Source organism: Miscanthus floridulus, chromosome 19 (assembly GCF_019320115.1).
Source record: "Miscanthus floridulus cultivar M001 chromosome 19, ASM1932011v1, whole genome shotgun sequence".
NCBI lineage: Eukaryota > Viridiplantae > Streptophyta > Magnoliopsida > Poales > Poaceae > Miscanthus > Miscanthus floridulus.
Window position 1 is genome coordinate 91,757,419 of NC_089598.1, and position 25,020 is coordinate 91,782,438.

At 47.9% G+C, this 25,020-nt stretch overlaps 2 protein-coding genes and 1 pseudogene across 2 annotated transcripts; 1 reads left to right on the forward strand and 2 right to left on the reverse strand.

Moving 5' to 3' along the window:
• Positions 1-2,612: 2,612 nt before the first annotated feature.
• Positions 2,613-3,797, reverse strand: LOC136527096 (chaperone protein dnaJ 8, chloroplastic-like). The gene is made up of 3 exons (XM_066519715.1): positions 3,380-3,797; positions 3,108-3,194; positions 2,613-3,005 (listed from the first exon to the last, which is right to left on the reverse strand). The coding sequence occupies exons 1-3, from the start codon at positions 3,626-3,628 to the stop codon at positions 2,868-2,870; spliced, it is 474 nt and encodes a 157-aa protein (XP_066375812.1). The 5' UTR covers positions 3,629-3,797; the 3' UTR covers positions 2,613-2,867.
• A 2,187-nt stretch (positions 3,798-5,984) lies between these two features.
• Positions 5,985-7,679, reverse strand: LOC136527095 (NADPH HC-toxin reductase 2-like). Its single transcript, XM_066519714.1, has 5 exons — positions 7,512-7,679; positions 7,258-7,430; positions 6,914-7,138; positions 6,422-6,801; positions 5,985-6,315 (listed from the first exon to the last, which is right to left on the reverse strand). The coding sequence occupies exons 1-5, from the start codon at positions 7,675-7,677 to the stop codon at positions 6,162-6,164; spliced, it is 1,098 nt and encodes a 365-aa protein (XP_066375811.1). The 5' UTR covers positions 7,678-7,679; the 3' UTR covers positions 5,985-6,161.
• A 936-nt stretch (positions 7,680-8,615) lies between these two features.
• LOC136527094 (7-deoxyloganetin glucosyltransferase-like) lies at positions 8,616-17,419 on the forward strand (annotated as a pseudogene).
• The last annotated feature ends 7,601 nt before the right edge of the window (positions 17,420-25,020 follow it).

A 25,020-nucleotide genomic window follows, 5' to 3' on the forward strand; every position in this document is an offset into this window, starting at 1 on the left:
GAGTCGTCTAACTACGGCTAAGTGCTTCTCCTTAGCCGTCATTAGAGGGGGGGTTAGGGGGAGGTGGAACCCACCGCTCGAAGTGCTCTCGTGGATGTCGCCCTCTCCACCAATCATCGAAAAGGAGGTACCTGGGGTCAAACTTGTCTGCACCGTCGATCCACTGAAAGAAAAAGCACCTCTCCTGTTCCTACACAACAAAAATTCAACAATATTAGTAATCTAGTAATACAAATGAAAAGAAAAATATACGGAAATAATTACTTACATTAAAACGACTGCATGTGTAGAAGCAACGAGCCGCTGTGTCCGGATGTCTTGATTGAAACACGTCAGCCGGACGACCACAGTCACAATTAGGGACATGGAGTTCAGGAGGGATGGGGGCATCTTTGCTAGACTCGTCGGGGTACATTTCTCTAGGACGACCCCGTTTTCGTCATAACTGCTCCCGAAACCTGTCTTCTATCTAATAAAACGGTTCAAATTAAACATCAATCAAAACAACGCAAATTAATGAAAAATATAATCATTTGCAATGGAACTAAAATATTATTAACAACAATTATAGCAACAAAAAAATACATGGCAAACATACTTCTAACTAAATAATTAACCTTAACATTGACAAACTCAAACTTATATCTTCAGCATAGTTCCCAAACAAAAATTTTCTGCTAACCTTAACTCCATTCATAATATCATATCCAGCATTCAAACGAAAATAAAATATGCGTCAGAACCTTAAACGAGGACGAGGAGGGATGGAGGCGGCCGGAGAGGGAGGCGCGCCTGCGTGCGGGCGCGGTGGCTGCACCGGGCGGCCGGCGGCCTGGCTGGCACGGCTCGCTTACTGCCTCGGCTGGCTTGCTGGCGCGAGCGGCCTAGCTGGCATGGGCGGACGTGGCCGCGGGCAGGCGCGGGCGAAGGCGGGCGCGGCGGCACTGCCTTGCTGCGTTTCTCGCGGAACGCCGACTGCTTGGGCAAGAGGCAGCGGCGGTGGTTATACCGGGCTCTGCCGCGCCACGGATCAGGGCGCGGCACTGCCGCGCCAAGATCGGTGGCGCGGCACAACCTTGCCACGTCAGCGGTCAGCGGTGATGGTCGCCGCCACGTAAGGCCTCTGCCGCGCCGCCATACATGGCGCGGCACAGGCATTTGGCCGCGCCATGGCAATAGGCGTGGTCAAAAGTGTTAGTTTAAAAAAACCGACAGTGTTAGATTTAAAATTATATTAAAACAAAAGTGTTAGTTTAAAAAAAACCGACAGTGTTAGATTTAAAATTATATTAAAAAAGTTAAAATTAAAAAAAAAATCTCAAATCGAGTGGGATCAGATTTGATTGGGTCAAAAAAAAAAAGAACACAACTTTGATTGATTCGTGCCAAAATAGCACAAAGGCACAAGTGACTTTAAGAGACGTGCTGAAAACCTTGATGAAAAACCTTTGCACGTGCCTTACCGTTTGCTGTCAATTTTCAAGGACACTGATATGAAATCCTTTATTTTGCGGTACTTTAGTGGAGTGATTTATGGGAATATAGTGAAACGTGGACCCCACTTGTACCGTATCGGGAGGACGAAGTAGTGTATGACAAGATTAACAAAGTATATCTTAGATAACATTTCCTTTTTGCTGTCTAAATCAAGCTGAGTAGCCATCCACCACATTTGCTTCTACACGGCAAAATAAAAGCATATTCCCTCCGTACGTGGTTCTCGCTTGCCGAAAAGTTAAACATACTCTTAACTTTGACTAAATATATAGTAATATTAATATTTATGATACATAATTATTATCATTAGATAGATTGTTCGGTCATTTTTATAATAAATTTATTTAAAGATATAAACATTACTAATATTTTTTTATAAATCTAGTTAAATTTAAAAAAAATTTGACAAGCATAAATATCGTAGCGATAGATAAAAAGGGACATAAGAAGTATGGTTCTAAACACTGCATAAAGACATATTGTCTAGCACCAGATGTGCTAGTCCGGCCCAAACTTCTCTTCGCTTTTAGAAGGCAACTTCTGTTACTCAACTGCATGGATCCTCGCTTCGGCTAGTGGTTCATGTGTTGCTAATCTCCAAAGAATAGCATACATTGCAAAATAAAAAAGATAATAATTACTACATAAAGCAAAAAATCACTTCTGATAATTAGAGCGTGAATGAGCGACTGTGTGTTATAGCGTAACAATTCAGCCAATCTTCAGCTAGAAAGCATGATTGATGGCCGTTTTAGATTCAAGGCGTGCTCTGAGAACGAGTGAAGGATCACCGATCAGGTATGTTGTTACTAGTACGCTGAAGCTAAACAAACAGATGAGATGAACGATGCGTGTCCACTGAGTTTTGAGTGCGCACTAAAGGTTCAGAGAAGGAAACCGTCTTGTGATACAGTCATAGTCTCACTCACAGACTCACAGGCAAGCACATCTGAATTCTGAACTTAAAACGCTGCATCGTCTGATAGTCTCATTTCAGAAAAAGGTTAGAAGGACAAGGTACTGTCAGTCAGTCCTCACATAAACAGAAACACAAAACAATACAGCCATACAGGTTCATAAAAATCGTTAAGCATGAACAGCACTTGCAGACATGATTAAGATCAACTAAATCTTTATATATAAACAAGAAGAGGGGGGGTCTCCCATGTTTCTGAAACACAACTGCCACTACACTTTTAGTCTAACTGTATCCCTTCACCCGCCATAAAACAGGGGAGAAGTATTCAATACACACATGCAGACGAAATTACGGTTGGTGCCTCCGCAATGGCAACAAGAATTAATCTGGTCAATGCGGATAAACAGGGTTATGTACATAAATCCTTGTCTATCGATCGGCTGCTTCCAGTTCACATGTCGAACCAGTCGTCGCCGTCTTCTTGGTTGAGGTGGTGCCTGTACCTGTCGAGATCCTCGTCGGTGAGGCCATACTTGAGCCGCCAGTACTCCAGCCGCTCGTCGGCCTCCCTCATGCTGCGCATCACCATCTGCATGCATCCAGTGGATCGCGTCAGGTCAATCAGCAACAGGGGTGAAACATAAACGAATTTGTTTAGGAAAAAAAATGAAAAATGGTAAGCTCTGCTCACCTGATACGCCACGTTAATCCTCTGGAATTGGACGCCGCTGTCGCCGTCGCTCTCGCTCTCCCTCTCCTTGCGAACGTCCGGATGGTACTGCACGAGCACGACGAAGAGGAAAGCAATCCGTGAGAGGGATCGACACGCCAGGGTGAAAGTGAAACGGTAAATCAGAATTACTGGTTACTGACGCAGTAAACTGTTATTGTGAATGTGGAACGGAACGGAAGAAATAGCGGTTAGGGGTTAGCTGGAAGAGGGGTTGCGCTTTGCGTACGCACCATGAGCGCGAGGCGGCGGAAGGCCTTCTTGACCTCGCCGCGGGTGGCGCCCGGGCGCAGCCGCAGCGTCCGGTAAGGGTCCTCCGCCAGCCCGCCGGAGGCGCCCGGCCCGGCCTCGCCAACGATGCTGCACCTGATGCTGGTCGCCGCCGCGGCGCCGCGCCGCGCCCCGCTCGTCGTCCTCGTCCTCCTCCCCCACGCCGCCTCAACCGACGACGACGCCACGCACACGCCTCCTCCGACGGCCATTCGAACGCAGCGCAGCGGCGAGCTTACGGGAAAGGGTTTCAACAGGAAGGAGCAGGAAGGGAATGGGTTTTTTCTCCCTTTGATTTGATTGATTGACGCACGACGAGAGGAGCGAATGCGCTGGTGGGAGGAGAAGTGCTTCCGGATTCGGATGTTGCGTGGGAGCCGCGCGTGGGGCAGGGTTATAAAGATAAAGATGGATAGAGGAAAGGACCGAAGGAGACGGCTGGGGCTATGGGGCAGCAACCTTTCGGCACGTTTGGATCACGGCGAACAGGTAGGCAGCGGAGGAACCCCCGTGGTTTGGCGCACGTTCTGGGTCGGTCTCCGCAGGCGTGGCCGCGGCCGCTGGCAGCTGGGATCGACAGCGCGGCCGCACGCGTGGTCCTATCCCATCTTCGCGGTTTTTTCCGAGGACGTGGGAGACGAGGAAGCTTCTATCGCCGCGTGGGGAAGAGATGCGGCCAGGCCTCGGAAGATCCGGCCAATGCGTGGGTCGTGGTCGGCGGAATTGTCACGGGACGGGACGACGGGAATGTAGCGGACGTGAGCGACGCAGGGTCGCACGCAAGCAGCCCCGTCGTATCCCAATGGGCCGGGGTTGGTTTACGCGGCGGTAACTTGCCGTGGACGGATAGATCGCCTTGGCGGTTAAACCAAAGGCGACAAGGCCAACACCCCACTAGCGCGTGACCGTGATCGCCTCATCGCTGAGACGATGACCCTTCCACACCGCACCCAGCCCAGCACGTTCCCTTCCCGTTCCCGCCTTCCGTCCGTTAGGCCACATCCACATGACATGCTTTTTTACTTTTCTAATAGTAGTATCTCTTCTTCTTTTTTTACATGTTTTTTTACTTTCTAATAGTAGTTTTTTTTTAAAAAATAAGTAGTATCTCTTCTAGACTTCTACAGATAGGACTACAGAAGCTCAGTACAGTCATGCGATCCAATGTCCTAGTCAGCATTGCGGTCCCACCCAATCCCTTTCGGCATCCTCGATTGGGGGGGGGGGGGGGGGGGGGGGGAACGAAGATGTCCTATCTGTCGAGGAATTCTTTTGCTTGAGATTTTTCCTTTTAGAAATTGAGCCACTAGTTTGACGCGAGCACCGCGAAATTTCACCAGCTGTGCAAAGACACCACACAGATACTTTTCTCGCAATTAGAGATGTAGGTAGATTTTTTTATGGGATGCCTAGCGTCCGGACGTAGCTCGGGGCCATCCGAATCGAGGAACAGGAGCCGTGCGATCTCAACGCAAAAACAAAAGAATCGAGCGCATCTATCCCTCCTCCATGTAACGGAACACAAGGAGCGTGCGCCCGTGTGTACTCGCGGTCACGGCGGCCTATCCCCCGCCGCACCATCCCATGACGCGCCGCCAGCATCGAGAAGAAGGGGAGGGGGGGGGCGCCCACATGCGCCTCTAGTTTGGATGCCCAGCCGGTGCCGAGAGAAGGTGGAGGCACTGAGGTGAGGTAGCCGAAGGCGATGAGGGAGCGAGATGCAACACCCGGTCTACTTTTAAAACATCCAGATGCAACACCTGCAACATAGTCTCAAGACAGATGAAACACTAAACACATGCATCTGAAACACTTGCAAAAATACCTCAAAATCATTGTAAAACATACACAACATCTAGATAAATCACTTAAAACATCCAGAAGCTTACAACATGCATGTACAAACATTGCAACTATGCAACATCCCGATCTAGTTTTGCAACATCCTTACAAAACGTTTGCAACATAACTATGAAACATTTGAAACATAGGCTTGCAACATGTGTTTTTCAACCTTTTTCTTCAGTATGACGCAACACAAGCGGGGGATGGGTATGCGGAGGGCATCACCATCGCAGCCCCTTCTGGAGGCGAGCGGAGGGGGCGGTGGGGACAGGCTGCCGGTGAGCTTTGGCCGGGATGTGGGCTGCTGTCGTCGCAGGCGGGAGGAGGGGAAGGCGGGGACAGGCTAGCAATGGCACAGGCTGCTGGCGGGCTCTGGCCGGGAGGAAGGGGCCGGACGCAGGCACAGGCGGCTACCGGTAAGCTCTGGCTGGGCGGGGGCGGGAAGAAGGGGCTAGCGGGAAGCTCTAGCCAGGCGGTGGACGGGAAGAAGGGGCCGGCGGTTGGCGCCGCAGGGGATGCGCAGGATGAAGGCGTCGCGAGGAGTATGTGGAACAAGTGGACGTTTTTTTTTTTTTTGCGAGAGCGCGTCCAGACGGGAACCATGGGACTGATGTCCTCATCAGATCAGACCATTGTCATTTTTTTATGGACGGGACACGTTTTCACATCCCATATCCCACGTAGATATGATTGAGCTTGTGCTCACAGCAGCAGAAACTTGAATTGCCGAACTTAAACGTCCATGAAAGTACAGTCAAGTTTATTACATTCAAGTTTATTTGCTACTACATTCATTCAGTGGCAATTTGGAACGTGTAGCACGCCCAACGAACAAGACAACAGTGTCGTGCTCCTACATTCAAGACAACAGTGGCAAGTTTATTTGCTACTATATTCTCTCTACACGCTGAGCTTGGCTGCGTCAAGAAAACCCAATCTTGCTGCACAGGCAACGCTGCTATCAAGGATCTCCTCCATCCCGTACTTGTACCTGAACCCCAGCTCTCCCAACTTGTCCCCCTCAGGTTGCACCCTTGCCACCACCGCCTCCGTCCTGACACCGATAGATTCAATCCATCACACACATAAGAGCATCAGACCAAACGATCTTGCCAGAGATCTCGTGCATATGCATGTAATGGTGCAAACAAAGGCTTTACGCTCTGAGGACGTCGAGGTGAGGGAACTTGTTGGCGTAGTGGTTCGTGATGTCGTGGATGCTCGGGTACGCGGCGGCGCAGAGGAAGCGGCCGGCGATGGAGGGGCGCTCCATGCAGAAGAGGAGCGCGTCGCAGGCGTCGTCGACGTGCACCAGCGGCTCGGAGCCGAGCAGGCCCTGCACCAGCCGGAGGAACATGAAGGAGAACTCCTTCCGTGACACCGGCGACACGGCGTGCTCCAGCGTCTCCGGCACGTGCCCGAGGACCGTGTCGCCCGCGACCAGGCCCAGGGGCAGAGTCACCACCTCAAACGCCGGGCTTTCGCCATCGTTGTAGCGCAGGAGCTCCAGCTCCGACTGCAGCTTCGCCAGTATGTACTTCTGCGAATGGTTGTCACTTTTAATTTGCCCGTTTAATTGCAGATTTCGCTAAAAAAGATTAGCTCAAAATTAAAGAAATCATCGGTATCGGACTCGGTCAGTAGTTGCTCACATCGAAGTGTGCGCTGCGAAGATGGTAGTCAACGTCGAGCGGCGTCCAACATGATTCGCTGATGAAATCTTTGAACCCAGCGCCGGAGCCGTCGTCCTTGTCCTTGAGCGGCGAAGCGGCCGATATGGAGGCGGTGTGGATGACGCGCTTCACAGTCTTGGATTCCTCGCACTGCCGGAGGATCACGCGCACCGCGGCCACTGCAGCTTCCGCCGTGCTCTTGTACTGCCAGCCGCCGCACAGCACGCACGACAAATCAAGATCCTTCGATTCCTTCGCAGATCCAATTCGATTTTTTTTTTTGTTTGGAACGAAGGGGATCTAACGGAAGTGCGATACTTCACCTTGGAGCCGGCGGCTTCGAGCCCGTATGGCGTGGCGACGAGGAAGACGAACTGGCACCCAGCGATCGCCGGCGCGAAGGTGGCGGCGTCGAAGAGGTCGGCCTCGAACAACCGCAGCCGCTCCGCCGCGCCGGGGACCAACCGCCGCAGCGGCCCGGTCTTCTCCTCGTCCTCTGCGCGCGGTCACCAAAATGAATCAGGTCAGAGTGAGCGACGACGACCAAAACTAGGAAAGGAAGAAGGAGCTCGCGCACCGGTGTTCCGCAGCGTGGCGTGCACGGTGTATCCTCTCTCGAGGAGCTTCTTGACGAGCCAGGAGCCGATGAACCCGGCGCCACCGGTGACGCACACCCGCACTTCACTGCTGTTGTTCTTCATGCTCTGCTTTTCCGTTGCTGTCAAGCTTAGTTTCCGCTGCATGTTCGTTTCGACTTATTCGATCGTATCTGACTTATAATCTATGGTTTAAATAGTTTTTTTTCTCACACCAAATCGATCAACAGTATTTTCAGCCATGACTTATAAGTCAATTCAGTCGAAAGGAACAGGCTGATATGCTACGACATACAGAGCTGGAACATCCATTGACCTTTCCACGGTGTAGTCAAACCATATATGATTAAGTACAATAAGGCGATGTGAATTACAGCATCATATTTAGTGAGCTGGGGCCCCTCACACTCACTCCAACAACTCTTGCATCACAGTATACAGAGCTCTTGGCAGCTCCGGCTCTAACTCTTCCGTGCGCTGTAACGAGGAGTCAGTTTTTCTTTCTCCTCTAAAAATGGAATAGAAGCAGGTGAAGCCACTACTCTTGATTTTACCGGCTCTAATTGCTCCACACATTGTAACAAGGACCAGAGCTATTTGGAGCCATATACCACACAAAGCCTTAATATAACAATAATGATGATGTTTCTAATAAACTTAATTTAATGCATCCAAAAAACACATTTTCATAAAACAAATTATGAATACTACCTTAAAAAAATTCTAGCATCTGCAGATGCGAAAGCATTGATGCCGGCATCATTATTAATCCCATCTAATATTTTTTCTTCTTCTCATTGTCATGTCCGTGCTTCTTGGGCAACATGACGCCACTGAAATTTTAGAAAATAATTGGTATGTAATTTACCAAAATACACATTACTAGATTCAACATTAAAATCAAAAGAGTTAGTAAATTACGAGAACTTAAGCTAATGATTATTCACTAAATAGTCACATGCCACACTGCCCTAGCTGCGCTCTATGGGATTCCCAAATCCCACATCAAAATTTCAGAAGAGTCTCAAGTCTTGTACTCAAAAGAATAAAAATTAAGGGCAAAGACAAATTAAACAGTGATTAAACATATATATAAATAAATAAGATTCCATATCTGTGGGAGTATTGGCGCTCATTGAGCGCCTCTGCTGCTACCTACCAATGGCCATGTGACGCGTGGCTGCTGCGTTGCGGCAACTGATCAAACAAGAAATAATTCGATCCCTTCCATTGTCCCAGGAGGCAAGCAAACATGAGCGCTGCTACTCTCCCGACCCCGACCGGCCAGGAGCCGCACGCAGTGTGCGTGCCGTTCCCGACGCAGGGCCACATCACGCCGATGCTGAAGCTGGCAAAGATCCTCCACGCCAGGGGCTTCCGCGTCACCTTCGTCAACACCGAGTACAACCACCGCCGCCGTCGCGGGCCTCACGGCGTTCCGCTTCGCCACCATCCCGGACGGCCTGCCGGAGTCAGACGCCGACGCCACGCAGGACCCGGCGACCATCAGCTACGCCACCAAGCACAACTGCCCGCCCCACCTGCGAAGCCTGCTCGCCGGGCTGGACGGCGTGACGTGCGTCGTGGCGGACAACCTGATGAGCTTCGGCGTGGACGCCGCGAGGGAGATGGGTGTGCCGTGCGCGCTCTTCTGGACGGCCAGCGCCTGCGGCTACATGGGCTACCGCAACTTCCGCCTCCTCATCGACAGGGGCATCATCCCCTTCAAAGGTACGTGTTAGTTTTCGTTTTAGTCATATTCATCAGATCGGGATGTATTGCATAGAAATAGAATAGGTGTTCGGGATTTACATGAGAGACAGAGAGAAGGGGAGTAAGATGTAGCAAACCATCGAAAGCCGTAGTGGTCGAAGCTCCGGCCGGGGTCTCGTTGACGGACGCCATCTGCGCACCGGCAGCGACGTTCGGTGGAGAGGGAGGAGTCGGCGCGGTGGCGTCCTCGGCGGCGGCGTGTGCGTCGGGGTGGCGTTGCCGGCGTCGGTGGTGCTTCCCGTCGCTGGCAGCGCCCCTTCTCAAGATCGGGTTTAGGGTTAGGATGTCGGTGGGGAGACTGGCGGCGCGGTGAACCTCGTACTGCGAGTCCCGGCCCCCACCTTTTCTTTATAGCGCTGTGCGACGGGGGCCCACCAACCATGTAGGGTTGGGCGCCCCCGATCAGGGCGCGAGAACAAGACCCAAAAAAGCCGTTGGGCCTAACTGGTAGGAGATCAAACCTAACATTCTCCCCCTTTATCTCTCATCTATTCTTCGTTCTTTAATTTTGTACTCAAAACTTTCAATTCATATTTTTCTTGCTTCCATCCTATTTCATCACAGATTAGTGCATAGAACTGTCCCATCGTCACAGCAATTAGTGCCGTTGGACTAACAGCCACAATACACTTCTCCGTTTTGAAATGTAAATTTTCTTTGGGCCCTTCGTATGTTCGGGAATCATAGGCTTTCCCTTAAACCCATGCCGGCTACGTGTTCTCTGAACACGTCGGGTGGTAAGCCCTTTGTGAGCGGATCCGCGAGCATTTTCTCTGTACTTATATGCTCAAGATTTATTATATGATCTCGAACTTTATCTTTCACAACATAGTATTTTATGTCAATGTGTTTGGCAGCACTACTTGACATATTGTTGTGAGCGTACTGTACCGCTGGATTGTTATCACAATACAATCTCAGTGGTTCATTTATATCATCAATCACTTTCAATCCGGGTATGAGTTTCTTCAGCCAATTCATCTGCCCCATTGCCTCATAGCATGCTACAAACTCGACATACATTGTCGAGGATGTAGTTACGGTTTGTTTGGAGCTTTTCCACGATATAGCCCCTCCTGCGAGAGTAAATACATATTCTGACGTGGATTTTCTTTCATCTCCCGCATAATCAGAATCTGAATACACCTCTATCTACAGGGAGTCAGATCTTCTATACGTAAGCAAGAGGCCTTTCGTACCCTACAAATAACGCAGGACTTTCTTCACTAATTTCCAATGTTCAATTCCTGGATTCTTTTGATATCTGCCAAGTAACCCGGTAACAAAAGCTAAGTCAGGGCGTGTACACACTTTAGCATATTATAAACTTCCAACAGCTGAAGCATACGGTACCGCTTTTATTCGGTCAATTTTATATTGGTTTTTGGGACACTGATGTTCCCCAAATCTATCGTCCTTGACTATAGGAGCAGGTGAAGGACTGTACGCATGCATACTAAATTTCTTCAGGACCTTTTCTATGTATGCCTTTTGTGATAATCCTAGAACCCCTTTTCTCCTGTCTCGGTGAATCTCTATTCCCAAAACGAACGAGGCCTCACCGAGATCTTTCATATCAAAGTTTGAGGACAAGAATTTCTTCGTTTCCATTAGTAGATTGATATCACTACTAGCAAGCAAGATATCATCCACATACAAAATTAGGAATATATACTTTCTATTTCTGAACTTCGCATAAACGCAATTATCCTCAACATTTTCTTTAAACCCAAAACCTTTTATCGTTCTATCAAACTTCAAATACCACTGTCTTGAAGCTTGTTTCAATCCGTAGATTGATTTCTTCAGGCGGCATCCCATATTTTCCTTTCCTTTTATGATAAAACCTTTCGGTTGTGCCATATAAACATTTTCTTTCAAATCCCCGTTTAGAAAAGCCGTCTTTACATCTATTTAATGTAACTCCAAATTATAGTGAGCTACAAGCGCCATTATAATTCTGAAGGAATCTTTACATGAGACTGGAGAAAACATCTCATTATAATCAATCCCTTCTCTTTACGTGAAGCCTTTCGCCATAAGTCGCGCTTTAAATCTTTCTATATTCCCTTGAGAGTCATATTTCGTTTTGTAGACCCATTTACAGCCTACTGTTTTGGCTCCTTTAGGAATATTTTCTAAGTCTCAAACTTTATTGGTACTCATTAATTTCAATTCATCTTCCATGGCCTTAAGCCACTTTGATGAGTAGTCGCTTCTCATGGCTTCTTCAAATGAGGTGGGATCATCCCCCATCTGATATTCTTCTGTTTCATAAACTTCATAGTCATCAGTAATAGCTGATCTTCTTATTCTTTGAGACCTTCTAGGTGCCTCCGGCACTTGTTCCACATTTGGCTGTTGTTGTTCTTCCTCATGTGCAACATTTGGTTCTATAGGTTCCTCAAGGATAGGTTCCTCAAGGACAGGTTCCACATGTTCATTCATTGTCGCCACGGGAGAACTTGCAACAGGTGTTGGCACTACAGTGTCCTGCACTGTCGGTGCAACAGCAGCAGGTAACGTGAAGAATGGTTCTTCAACCATCGGAGTGGGTACATGTACCCACTTCTCCTGTAGGCTGATTTCTCGTGCTACCATACTCTCCCTGATCATGTTATCCTCCAAGAACACAGCGTGTCTTGTTTCTACAATCTTCGTATGTCTGTCAGGACAATAGAAGCGATATCCTTTCGATCTTTCTGGATAGCCAATAAAATGGTAGCTGACTGTCTTGGAGTCTAACTTTCCTATGTTTGGGTTAAACACTTTTGCCTCAGCTGGACAGCCCCACACACGCAAATGGTTAAGTGAGGGTTCCCTTCCTGTCCATAATTCATACGGTGTTTTAGACACCGATTTACTTGGTACTCGATTAAGTATGTGAATGGCGGTTTTCAGTGCCTCCATCCATAAACTAATCGGTAATGTGGAGTAACTCATCATGCTTCTTACCATATCCATTAAGGTACGGTTACGTCTTTCAGCCACTCCATTCTGCTGAGGCTCCCCCGGTGTGGAGTACTGAGCAACTATGCCATTTTCCTGTAGGAACCTTGCAAATGGTCCAGGAATTTGGCCATATGGGGTATGTCGCCCATAGTACTCTTCACCTCGGTCTGATCGTACTATCTTGATTTTCTTATTGTGCTGATTTTCAACTTCAGCTTTAAATATTTTGAATTTATCCAATGCTTCCGATCTTTCTTTAATTGGATAAATATTGCCATAACGAGAGTAGTCGTCTGTGAATGTTATAAATGAGTCATAACCATCCACACTTTTCACAGGAAAAGGACCACATATATCTGTGTGGATTATTTCTAAAATTCCTATGCTTCGTTTGGCATCTTTCTTAATTTTTTTGACACACTTTCCTTTGATGCAATCAATACATTATTGTAAATCTGAAAATTCTAAGTGCGGGAGAATTGATTCCTTAACCAATCGTTCTATTCTCTCCCTCGAAATATGGCCTAAGCGACAATGCCATAATTTCGAAGAGACAGTATCAATTCTCTTCCGCTTCTTAGTTACATCCACAGATGAGGAATCATTCACATTCTCATCACATACATTGTTCGCATTCTCAACAAGAGATAATAAATAAAGCTTGTTTTGTCGGAAGGTAAGACCAACACATTTATTATTAACCAGTATCTTATACTTGCCATCACCAAAAATGGCAATCAATTCCATCATCATCAAGTTTCGAAACACTTATCAAATTTCTACGCAAAGAGGGAATATAAAGTACTTCTTTAAGTCTAAGTACAAAACCATTATTCAATTCTAAAGAAAAAACTCAAATGGCTTCAACATTGGCTTGCACTCCATTTGCAACTTTAATCGTTCTTTCTCCTCTTTGCAAGGTTCTCGTCCCACTTAACCCCTGTAAGGAATTTGTAACATGAGTAGTTGCTCCTGAATCAACCCACCAAGTGGATTTATCATAACATAAATACAGGAATTTATCTACAAATGTAATAAATTCATCACCTTTCTTTAGCAGAGATTTCAGGAAGTCTGGACAATCCCTCTTGTAGTGTCCCTTCTTGAAGTAGTGCTTGCACTAATCCTTTTCAGCTCCACCATACTGCTGATTCTCAGAATCCTGAGGTTTCTTTCCCTGTGAATTGGAGGAAGAGGTCTTATCCCACTTAGGTTTCCCTTGTGGTTTAGAATTCTTGCCATTAAAGTTCTTTCTTTTGTTATCCTTCACAAAATGAGCGGATTCACCTTGTGAGGACTTTATCCTCTCCTCTTCTTGAGCACACATCGAGATAAGTCTTTCTATGTCCCATCTTTCAGGCTACATATTATAGTTCACAATAAAGGTGTCATATTCTTTTGGCAAAGAAGCAAAAATCAAATGAATCAGGAAATTCTCCTCCTTCAAATTCATTTCTTTTAGCTTAGATGTCGTAGTGTTCATCTTTAAAATGTGCTCTCTTATGCTACCACCAGTGAATTTCTCATTCACAAGCTTCTTAATCAGTGAACTTGCTGTGGCCTTGGTAGACCCAGTAAACTGACTCTTGATTTTCTCAAGATATTCTTTAGCAGTAGCACATTCAGGGATTGAGCCCCTTATCTGTTCTTCTATGGTGGCTTTTGCTACCAACAGGCACTTGCGGTTAAAGAGAGTCCATTGCCTATGTTCAAGGTCATATTTTATTCTTATTTCAGCATGATCACGCTTTCGAGCAGCGAAATCAGCGTCAGATTCATTGTCACCTCTCACCGGGTCCTCTGGCTCAGTAGGACACGGTGAGGTGATGGCAAAATCGACCTCTCTCAACACAAGTTCCAATTCATACTTCTCCCGCCACACACGGTGATTGGTTCCATTGAGTGTCGGGATGTTGGCAATGTTCACAATGCATTTGCCTCCTGAAATCACACCAGAGTAAGTAAGAAACATTTATACATAAAACTTCATGCTTTAACTCAACGTTGGTCAAATTAAAACTTATAATTCATCCATGCAAACATTTTACATCACCGTTGGGCAGAAGTAAAATTAATGCACAATTTCTCATGGATAAAAAATTATAATATTGTTATTAACAACGTTGGTCAGAAAATAACAATATCATAATCGCATCAAAATTATCAGAAATTCATTTCTCTTAAAATTAAATTATCCCATTGGTTCAAATTTAATCAAAGAGAACAATAATTATCATGCACAGCGGAAACATTAATAATCTTTTCATATTATTATTTTCTAGAAGCACTAAAAAAATTCATTGTTTTCTGAGCAAAATATCGTTGGATAAAATTTGCACAGAAAATTGTATCAAAATCATTCAAATTCATCAAAAATATGCATTAAAATTGCTCCTGAAAAAAAAATAATAAGAAGATTTTCTTCTTTCATTTCAGGCCTGCGCGGCCCAGCTCGCCCAGCAGCGCGGCCCGGCCAGCAGCGCGCGCTGCAGCGGCCCAAGACGGCCCAGCGTCCGCGCGCTCGCCCAGGCCGCACCCAGGCCGCAACCTGGGCCTGGGCCGGCAAAGTGCCTCGGCAGCGCACTCCCGCCTGGGCCTCGAGTTGGCCCAGCGAATCTCGAGCGTCCGTCTCGATCCGATGGCCAGGCGCACGTTTCGCCGAGTATAAAACCGTGACGCCGCGCCCGATCGAGCAAACCCTAGGTCATTTTCATTCGGTCTCTCTCTCTCTCTTCGCCTCACTGCTCTCTCTCTCTTCTCCTTTCTTAGTCGCAGCAGCGAGCCGCAACCGAGAGCGAAGGAACGGGCGCTCCATGGCGCCATCGCCGGCCCCCTCGCCGGCGCGCGTGCTCCCCAACGGGTGAGCACGCCGCCGTCGAGCGGCCTGGCCGCGGCGCCCCTTGGCCGAGCCCAGCGAGCAGCGAGCCGAATCGGAGCTTCTTCTCCCGCGCCGGCGAAGAGCCGGTTCGGCTCTTCTTCTCCTGCGCCGGTGACGGTGAGTCCGCCCCCTTTTTACCTTCTTCCCCGTCTTTTCTCTCTACTGGGATTAACCCATGGTGGGGATGGGGAAAAATTAGGGTTAGGGTTCGATTTTTGCCGATTCGGTTTTCTGTATTTTTGGATTTTTTTTTCTTTTTCGTTCATCCGAATAGGAAACTAGGGTTAGGGTTAGGGTTTCGACCCTCCTTTCTTTCTTCTTCCCCTTCTTCCCTCTTTCGGATTTGGGTCTAGGGTTTTTTTCTATTTTCTTTTCCCGATCCGCATCAGATCGGTCGGTTTCATTTCCCCGATCTGATTTCTTGTCGAACCGTGGCTCCGGTACCATTGTTGGATTTCGTTTTAGTCATATTCATCAAATCGGGATGTATTGCATAGGAATAGAATATGTGTTCGGGATTTACATGAGAGGCAGAGAGAAGGAGAGTGAGATGTAGCAAACCATCGAAAGCCGTAGTGGTCGAAGCTCCGGCCGGGGTCTCGTTGACAGACGTCATCTGCGCGCCGGCAGCGACGTTCGGTGGAGAGGGAGGAGTCGGCGCTGTGGCGTCCTCGGCGGCGGCGTGTGCGTCGGGGTGGCGTTGCCGGCGTCGGTGGTGTTTCCCGTCGCTGGCAGCGTCCCTTCTCAAGATCGGGTTTAGGGTTAGGATGTCGGTGGGAAGACTGGCGGCGCGGTGAACCTCGTACTGCGAGCCCCAGCCCCCACCTTTCCTTTATAGCGTTATGTGATGGAGGCCCACCAACCATGTAGGGTTGGGCGCCCCGATCAGAGCATGAGAACAAGGCTCAAAAAAGGCTGTTGGGCCTAACCGGTGGGAGATCCAACCTAACAGTATGCTCTGCTGCCTCTGGTCCTCTGCACCCCTATCCAATCCGTCGAAAGCGATGTGATTTTCCTTTTTGTGGCGCAGACGAAGAGCAGCTGACGAACGGGTTCATGGACACGCCGGTGGACTGGGCGCCCGGCATGAGCAAGCACATACGGCTCAAGGACTTCCCGACCTTCCTCCGCACCACGGACCCCAACGACGTGCTGATGAGCTTCCAGCTACAGGAGGTGGAACGCTCGGAGTACGCGTCCGCCGTCGTCATCAACACCTTCGACGAGCTGGAGCAGCCGGCGCTCGACGCCATGCGCGCCATCATCCCGGCCGTATACACCATCGGCCCGCTCGCTTCCGTCACGGAGCAGGTCGTCGTCCGCAGGGGCCCCCTCGACGCTGTGAGTTGCAGCCTGTGGCGGGAGGACCAGTCCTGCCTCGCGTGGCTGGACGCCAGGAAGCCCCGCCCGCGGTCGGTGGTGTACGTGAACTTCGGGAGCATTACGGTCATGAGCGGGCAGGAGCTGGCGGAGTTCGCGTCGGGGCTGGCGAGTAGCGGCCACGACTTCCTGTGGATCGTCCGGCCGGACGTCGTGAAGGGCGACACCTCCTCGGCGGCGGCGCTGCCCCCGGGGTTCCTGGAGGCGACCAAGGACAGGGGCCTCCTGGCGAGCTGGTGCGACCAGGAGGCCGTGCTGCGGCACGAGGCGGTGGGCCTGTTCCTGACGCACAGCGGGTGGAACTCGACGCTGGAGAGCCTCGGCGCCGGGGTGCCGATGCTGTGCTGGCCATTCTTCGCGGAGCAGCAGACCAACTGCACGTACAAGTGCGTCAAGTGGGGCGTGGCAATGGAGGTCGGCGACGACGTGCGGCGGGAGGCCGTGGAGGCGAGGATACGGGAGGCGATGGGTGGGGACAAGGGGAAGGAGATGGCGCGCAGGGCGGCGGAGTGGAAAGAGGCCGCCGCAGGGTCGGCGGCGAGGTCGCTCGCGAACCTCGACAGGCTGATCAACGATGTGCTGCTCTCTCCGGCAAGATTGGCGGCTCACTCAAAATGGCTTCAACCTTCAATGATGGATGGCCCTGATCAAAGTTTGGCGATGCTGAGCGATGGATGAACGATGATGACATCATCTACCGACTATCGAGAGTCTGGAATGGTCGTGTTTTTCTGCCCCCTTCGGCCCTGTTTGGGAGTTTTGTAAATTATTTCATCTGTAATCTACTTTCACCTGTAATTTCTTGTGCACAAGAAGACAACCGGAATATCATTCCCCTGTAAATTATTGTTCGGGTAAATTCTGAAACAACAATAGCAGCAAGAAAAATCAATCGAAGACCATTCTTCTGACCATGAGCAGTCAAGCACACAATTTCTCCCTGACAGGCTGAAGGACGAACATCTGCGTAGGATTTTTGCAAGAAATATTCCACCAACTGAACTGAACTGCAAATAGAATAGCAAATCAGAACACTGCAAGCGGAGGAGCATACAGTGGAATATCTACCGATGTCACTGTGGGGATTGGACGCTGAGGTACCTGGATGTGCGTGCTAGCCTCTGCCCTGTGAGAGCTTGCCGTCGCCGGTGCTCGTTGCCCCAAGGTGGGCTGGTCGCACCTGAACCAGCCGCCCCCGTCGCCTCCGTGAAAACTAGCTGCGACGTGCCCAAGGCAGAGAAGACAGGGGCAGGATACAGAGACGCGAAGCGGATCGAGCCAGGGGAGTGGGATGGCATGTAGGGATAGCCGGCATGTCAGGTTGACGGAGAAGATGAGCGACGCGGCGGACGAGCGACGGAGAGACGAGCGACGCGGCGGAAGAGAACGCAGAGATAAGGACAGCGCGCTCGGTCGAGCACGACATCCGTCGTATTTTTAATGCGGCCGATGGACAAGATTTTTATTTTCCGATCGGAAAGGCATAATACGGTTGTAAAATTATACCTGTTACCGTCCATCCAAGCAGACATTTTAGATCTAGATTGTAAAATTTTACAGACCTGTAATTTACACTGGTTTTAGGCTTAAAACCAGTCTTCCAAACGGCCCCTTCGTGACTATTTTTTTTTTCTTTGGGAATGCTCCCTTCGTGACTCTTGTGACCGTGTGATGTATGCGTTTGGAAGGAAGAAACATTTCCCGTTTGGAAAGATAGCGCGTTCCCCTTTCGTCGCCTTGCACGGTAATTATACCATTTCCAAGAGCTCCTTAAAACAAGAGTTTAATTTGTTTTTCTTTAAGAAAACATGTCTCAAACATTATTTTTTAAGAAACAAGACTTTAAAAAATATATATTTTTTAATAATGTCTAATGGACCTCTTTAAATTATTATTGTAGTTTGATTTATCTCTCCTGCATCTGATATGGGTGCCACGTCGGCTAAAACTACTTTTAAAACCATACAGAAGCAAACTTCAACAGTTTCAAAAACTAGAAAATATCAATAAATCGGTTACCGGACTTCGACGATAATTATACAAGATCAAGCGAACTTTTTCCTTTTAGCTCAGAACAACCCTGATTGGGCTTGAGAGAATCGTGGCCTAGGGTGGACCGTTTGGTCGTTTGAGTTTGTTTTGTCTATATAGCGACGAATTCGTCTACATTTTAGTTTACATTACGTTTGTTGTAGTGGATTCAATACGTGCCATGTGATCTTAGCATTTCTTCATCCGTAAAATCTTGCATCCTACATCAGATTTATCCGCGCAAAATCTTAGACCGATCCTTTCTTCAGTATGTTAAAATATTTTGGAACATCGTTCATATAGGTGCTGTGGTTATCTCCGTCTAGATCCGTATCTCATATGCTAGGGAATTGACTAAGAGGCAAAGGGATGGAGGATAGAACTTATTTTTCTGGGGATCTCAGATCTTATTTGTGCAATTTGATGTTTGCACAACAATCAAGTTTTTAAGGAAAAACAATATAGCTTCAGCTATGAAGGTGCCTCGGCAAAGTCCCTCCAAGAAAAACCGCACTATGAGAAACCGACGCGGTTATCTGAATTTGGGATGTGTTGAACAGATTATTTCAACGCTTGTGCCAAGAAGAACCCAAGCACTCCCTGTTCCTGGTAGAAGAGTTTTACATTTTTTGTATATGTTCATGGACTAGGTCATTATAACAGGGTTTATGTCTATCTATTGGGTGTAAAGGATAAACCATCTGTATCGATGCTATATCAATGCTATCACTACTTGGATTTCGCTAGATTTTAGATGATAATTAGACATGATTTTAGATTTGAATATCATTTTTGTATGGAGAGACTTATTCCTGAGATTTTCTCGGTTTTGTGGTTCCAACATTGATCTGTGGTGGCTTTCTTATATTATTTAACTTTTGCTGATTTTTTTTTACGATTTGTATGAGGCATTGTTTTAAATTCTTTGATATTGATAAGCAACACCAGGTAAACCAAACAGGCAAACAACAACTCTCGTGAGTCCTCAATTGGCTGCCAAACAACCACAGGAAAACTCCCTCTGCATGGATATCCTCCCTGGGTGCCGGTGGTAATCAAAAGTCCCAAAAAAAAAATCACACGCGTGGCTATCTTCCCTGGGCTCATTTGCCCCCGCTGCCAAAGTAGTCCTTAAAGTCCTGTCGTGCAGACAACAATTAGTAACCATTGGATTGAAACACATCCTCCTTATTACTAACTTTCAATTTAATAAAGTATTCACCCTCAATTTCTCCAATATAAAAATTAGCAGATTAACACCTAGAATTATGCCCCCGATCTACCTCTAGGAGGTTTAATATGCCACAAAAGGTAGTATTTTCTAGCACAAAGATTATTGGTGAGGGAAGTCTTAGAGCAATCTCTTCCCGGTTTCTGGAAGGCCTACAAAATATAAGTTCTTTTCTAAGACTAAATCCAATAAAACCTTAAAATTTCATTGAATCCAACCACTACAATTCAAAAAAAAATCCTTTCATCTTTTATTTCTATTGCTTTTATCCCTCTTTCTTTTTCATGCTTGCCTTATTTTTATTTTTCTTCGAACTTGAATTTTTTTGGCTGGATGTAGCCATAAGATCACTTAGATCCATGCTATCACCATCCGACAAACTCTCTACTAAATCCCCACAAATGTGGTTCAAAGCAGAGTGATTAGGTCCATCAACGTTCTCTGCTTCATCATTTTTAGAACCTCAAAAAAAGGTTTGTACCATGTACTATCGAATTATCTAAGGTGGGTCTTCATCTGGTTACTTCCGATTACCCGATATTGGAAGCTAGGCTGAAGGGCTCGGTGGGTCGCCGGAGCCAAAGTCATCAAAACCGCCGCCACTCATCACCATATGCATGTAACTATAGTTGATTTCAGCCTCAATTCCCGGGCCGAATTGCTAGCGATAGCCAGCAATCACTATAGTTGATTGAAAAAAGTCTACATAACCCCCTGAGGTATCTAGAGTGATTTACATAACCCCTGAACTATAAAACTAGGTACTGTGGACATTAAACTTTGTGAAACTAGAAAAAAAGACTAGGTATTGAGAGGTGGTTTTGCTGATTTGGCAATACACGTTTCCTGGCTTCAATTACGTGGCCTCCAGCCGGGGAGAATCCGGAATAGATGGAAACTAAAGATAGTTTTGGATAAGTTTGGAATAAATAAAATAGAGTTTGTTTACGAAATAAGATTGAGTTTGTCTAGGAAAGATTGGTTTGTTAGGAAAGAAGAGCCAGTTTGCTTAGGAGTCCAAGTCTTGTAGGGACTATAAATATAGGGGTCATGTAACCGTTTAGATCTTAAGCATGAATTGAACAGTTGCTCTCCCCTCAATCTCTCTCCCTCACTCCCGCGCCTCCTCCCCTCTCCTCGCATCCACCCCTGCCCTAGCTACCGCCCTCTCCCTCCTACGCCCACAGCAAAAAAAAAAAAAAAAAAAAAAAAAACAGGACCGTGATAGTAGGAGTCCTACTTCAAGTAGTATTCTACGTTCAAACCTAGTAGAACTAGAAGTCTTATAGACACATATCCCTTGAGTCACCGTACTATAGGTCTTTATCTGTTTACTTCTGAATTTTTAATAGTATATTGTATTAATGATAGAACTAATCTTGGCAGCTAGCTGAAGGGCTCGGTGCGTCGCCGGAGCCAAAGTCACCAGCGGCCGCCCACTCACCATGTCACTATAGGCCATGTTTAGTTCAAAAAATTTTCCAAAAAAGTGCTACAGTACCGAATCTTGCGATACATGCATGAAACATTAAATATAGACGAAAAAAAACTAATTGCACAGTTTGGTTGGAAATCGCGAGACGAACGTTTTGAGCCTAATTAGTCCATGATTGAACACTAATTACCAAATAAAAACGAAAGTGCTACAATAGCCAAATCCCCAAATTTCGTCGAACTAAACGAGGCCATAGTTGATTTGAACCTCAACTCCCGGGCCGAATTGCTAGCCACTAGCCAGTAGTCACTGTAGTTGATCTGAACGTACTGTCGAGTCGAATTGCTAGCCAGTAGCCACCAAGTAATCCATTTGGACGAATAGTCGATGCTATACTGATGTTTCAAGCCAACCCGAAGCCTAGTTAGAACAGCTAGCTGATCAAGTAGCAGGTTGCAGCAAGACAGCAAGTAGCTCAAATGGATAATTTTCTTCAGTTCTTCTGCACCAGGCGGTTTACATAAATTCATATGAATTTTGCAAAGCAGGAAGCACAAATAGCACAACGAATCTCTTGATCCAGATCGACTTCTAGATGGGGAGCATCAGCAGGAGGTCGTGATAGGCACGGGAGCAAAGAGCGGTGGTAGCTATAAAACGATGGGGGCATGTTCGGTTGACTGGTTCGTATCGTTGCTGGTTCGTGAAGAAGTACTGCTGGCTGATTTGTGTGAGAGAAAAATACTGTTCCGGCTGGAAATTTACGATCGTTTACGACAAGTCACAGCCAAACAAACAGGCTGCTTGTCAGTGGGCAGACATGGTGCCAGCAGCCGGCAGAGATGTGCACAGCAGCGTTGCTACGGGTTAAGGCCACCGGGAGCAGACTTGAGGGAGGCAGGGAAGCCTGGACAAGAACCAGACCACCGCTCGCCTGCATGCAGTGGTTTTGCACGACCAAAACACAGAATCACTTGGTCTCGCACACACTCTGAGATCCACCTGCTCTGCTCACATAGCACATCTTTCTAAGCTCTGTACTGCTCCTTCCTCCCAAGCTTCACTGATTTTTATTATGGGACTCTCTAGCTAGGTCGGTACCACCATTGAGGACGTCCTACAAAAGCTGCCGAGCCGGCATAGCAGCCCTTCCTGTTCGGACTGATGATTGCACGCCGGCCCTCTGGAAAACCAGAGCTCGGTCATCGGATGATGGCATGATGCTCACGACTCAGCCAATCAGTTTGGACTTTGAAAATGCGCTTTCGTGCATAACAGTTTGTTTAGCTTGGAGGAACCATCAAGATGCTTTAGTTTCGTTTTCGTGTCAGTTTCAGCCTGATATTTTTCTTGTAGATTTACACAACGACTTCAGATCCCTGTGGACTTCAAATAAGAAATACCTTGAATAATTGATTCGCACAGAAAAAAAAAGTAAAGAATATTAATCTGACTCGAACTGGCATGGTCACTGATATCATCGATCGGGGCTCGAGATCTCAACGAATAAGAATAGATACTCCGGCAAGTCATAAAAGCATCTCCATGAGTTTTTAAGAACAATTTATCTCTAAGAGTTTTAAAAAAACAATTAGTATTAGTAAATCAATGAGTTTTCCAACTGACTGAGAAAAGTTGGGAGCACATTTATTATTGTTTGATGGATTTTTGTCAAATTAAAATCCACATGTACACATGTATTTGTGTGTATCACCGAGCATTAAAAAAAAGAAATACATATACGGAGATACATGTGCTTTTGTCACGTACAACAAAGAAAGAAACTAATAACAATTGTGTATGTCCATGCATGCATGTAGGCGTGCTCGACGTGCGAGAGAAAGCTAACAGGTGGCGTCATATGCGTGCGTCTGTATACGTCCGGAACCGGTTGTAGAGCTCGTATGTATGTCGGTCTATGCCATGCATTCTTTGTATAATTGTACCCAACTGAGTCGTCGTGGCCCGGCGTGACTCGGTACGTGGTCTAGAATATTCTAGAACTCTCGGGTATATACGGCCGGCGAATACACGGGTTAACAGGCAGCGTTTGTCTACCGGTCGCAAGTTGCCGAATCGAATACATGTATGTATTTCCGATTGTGCATGTTATGCGATGACGTCTAGCTAGGTCCACATGTCATGGACCGCGTGAGAGGAGTGCTAATTGGGTTTGGTCTCAGATAGGGCACTCACCGTGTACGTGTACACGCGGCCAGAAAATATCTCAACTAATTGGCAGAGCCTTCTAGAAACGTGATCGCGAGGGACAATTGACGCACGAGGATAGGTACGTGCCTTTCCTTCCGTGCGAAGAAAGGAGCCGGCGGCTCCGGATATCTCTCGCCCGCTAACAAATTTTAGGCGGCGCGTGTGCGGCCGAGAGAGCCGGCTGCTACCCTAATTGCCTGCCTGTATAAGAGCAAGTATAATAGCAGCCTGTAAGCCGACTAAATGCTGAGGTGGAGGAGAGAGGGGAGGAGAGAGAGGAGAAGCGGGCTATAAGCTTACAGCCGGCTTGGGCACAAGAACCAAAAAAGTCTGTGAGAGAGACAAGTGGGCCATGTATTAATTGTAAAGAGCTCACTACTGTATGAGTGGGCTGAGAGAAGGCTGCAAGGAACCTTACAGCCAACAAACCGGCTGTATTATTAGCCTTGCTCTAAAGAGCATCGAGGTCTTCACGCAAGGGGGAGTGACACTTTGCATCTGGAGAAGGAGGAGAGCAGCCAGCCCTTTCTTCTTCTCGTCGAGTCCACGGGTAGCCAGCCGAGGGCAACAGCGGGCCGTCTTCCCGTCGGAGTCCAGACGCACGTACGACGTCCGGCCGGCCGCACAAGAGTCCACCAGGCATACACGTTCGAGTCGCGAGGACACCACAAGCAAGAGGAGATGGCGTTCATTGCCTCTTAGCTCTGCCGCCCCCGCCCCTATGCTCCTCGTTCACTTCCCCGCTACCACCACGCTAGGCTCGGCTCACGCCCCGGTCGCAGGTCAAAGGGGCCCTCTGCTCCCTGCTCCCTCAGTGCGCTCGCTCAGAAAAAAAGCAAGTTCGGAGCGGAACCTATCGACGATGGGGTGCTGAGGGAGGGAGAAGGGCAAGGAAGGACAAGGGCAATATTCTAGGGTGCTGGCCTCAGTGGCATGGGAGTCTCAAGGGGCTGAGAGATGACCAAGAAAGCCAAGGGCAATGGAGGTGATCTAAAGAAGATGGGCATATGTCTCCTTTGGCACTCCAGATTACCATAAATGGTCGATTTTAATGAAGTTGACTTCCTAGGTATAAATTCTTTGGTGCATAAGGTTCGACTTGTTTGTTCTGAGGATCGACTAGGGTAGATCTAGGCGGTTTGCTGTTGAACATGATGAACTAGAACCAGCAGAGAGTGGGAGAAAGGAGAGGGGTGCTGTGATGAACCTGAGCCTTCGGAGGAAGTCGCGGTTGAGCTGGCCATCGCTGGTTCGTTGATGGAGGCAGCACACGGGCAGCGACGGGTGGAGTAGAGGTTGCACGGACGTCGATGCAGTGCAGACGGACGGCGTAGCAGTTACGACGGCGAAGTCAGCGGAGCTTCCCGTCGCTGGCTGCGCGCCCTCTTAGATCGGTCTAGGGTTTGTCGATGGGTTTGCGGCTCACGGCGAACCTCGTGCTTTGAGCCGTCGGCCCCCACCTCTTTATATAGCGCAGTGCGACGGGGGCCCACCAGCCATTTAGGGTTGGGCGCCCCCGATCAGGGCGCGTGACCAAGGCCCAATAGGCCGTTGGGCTTATTGGTTGGGAGATCAATCTAACATTCTCCCCCTTGATCT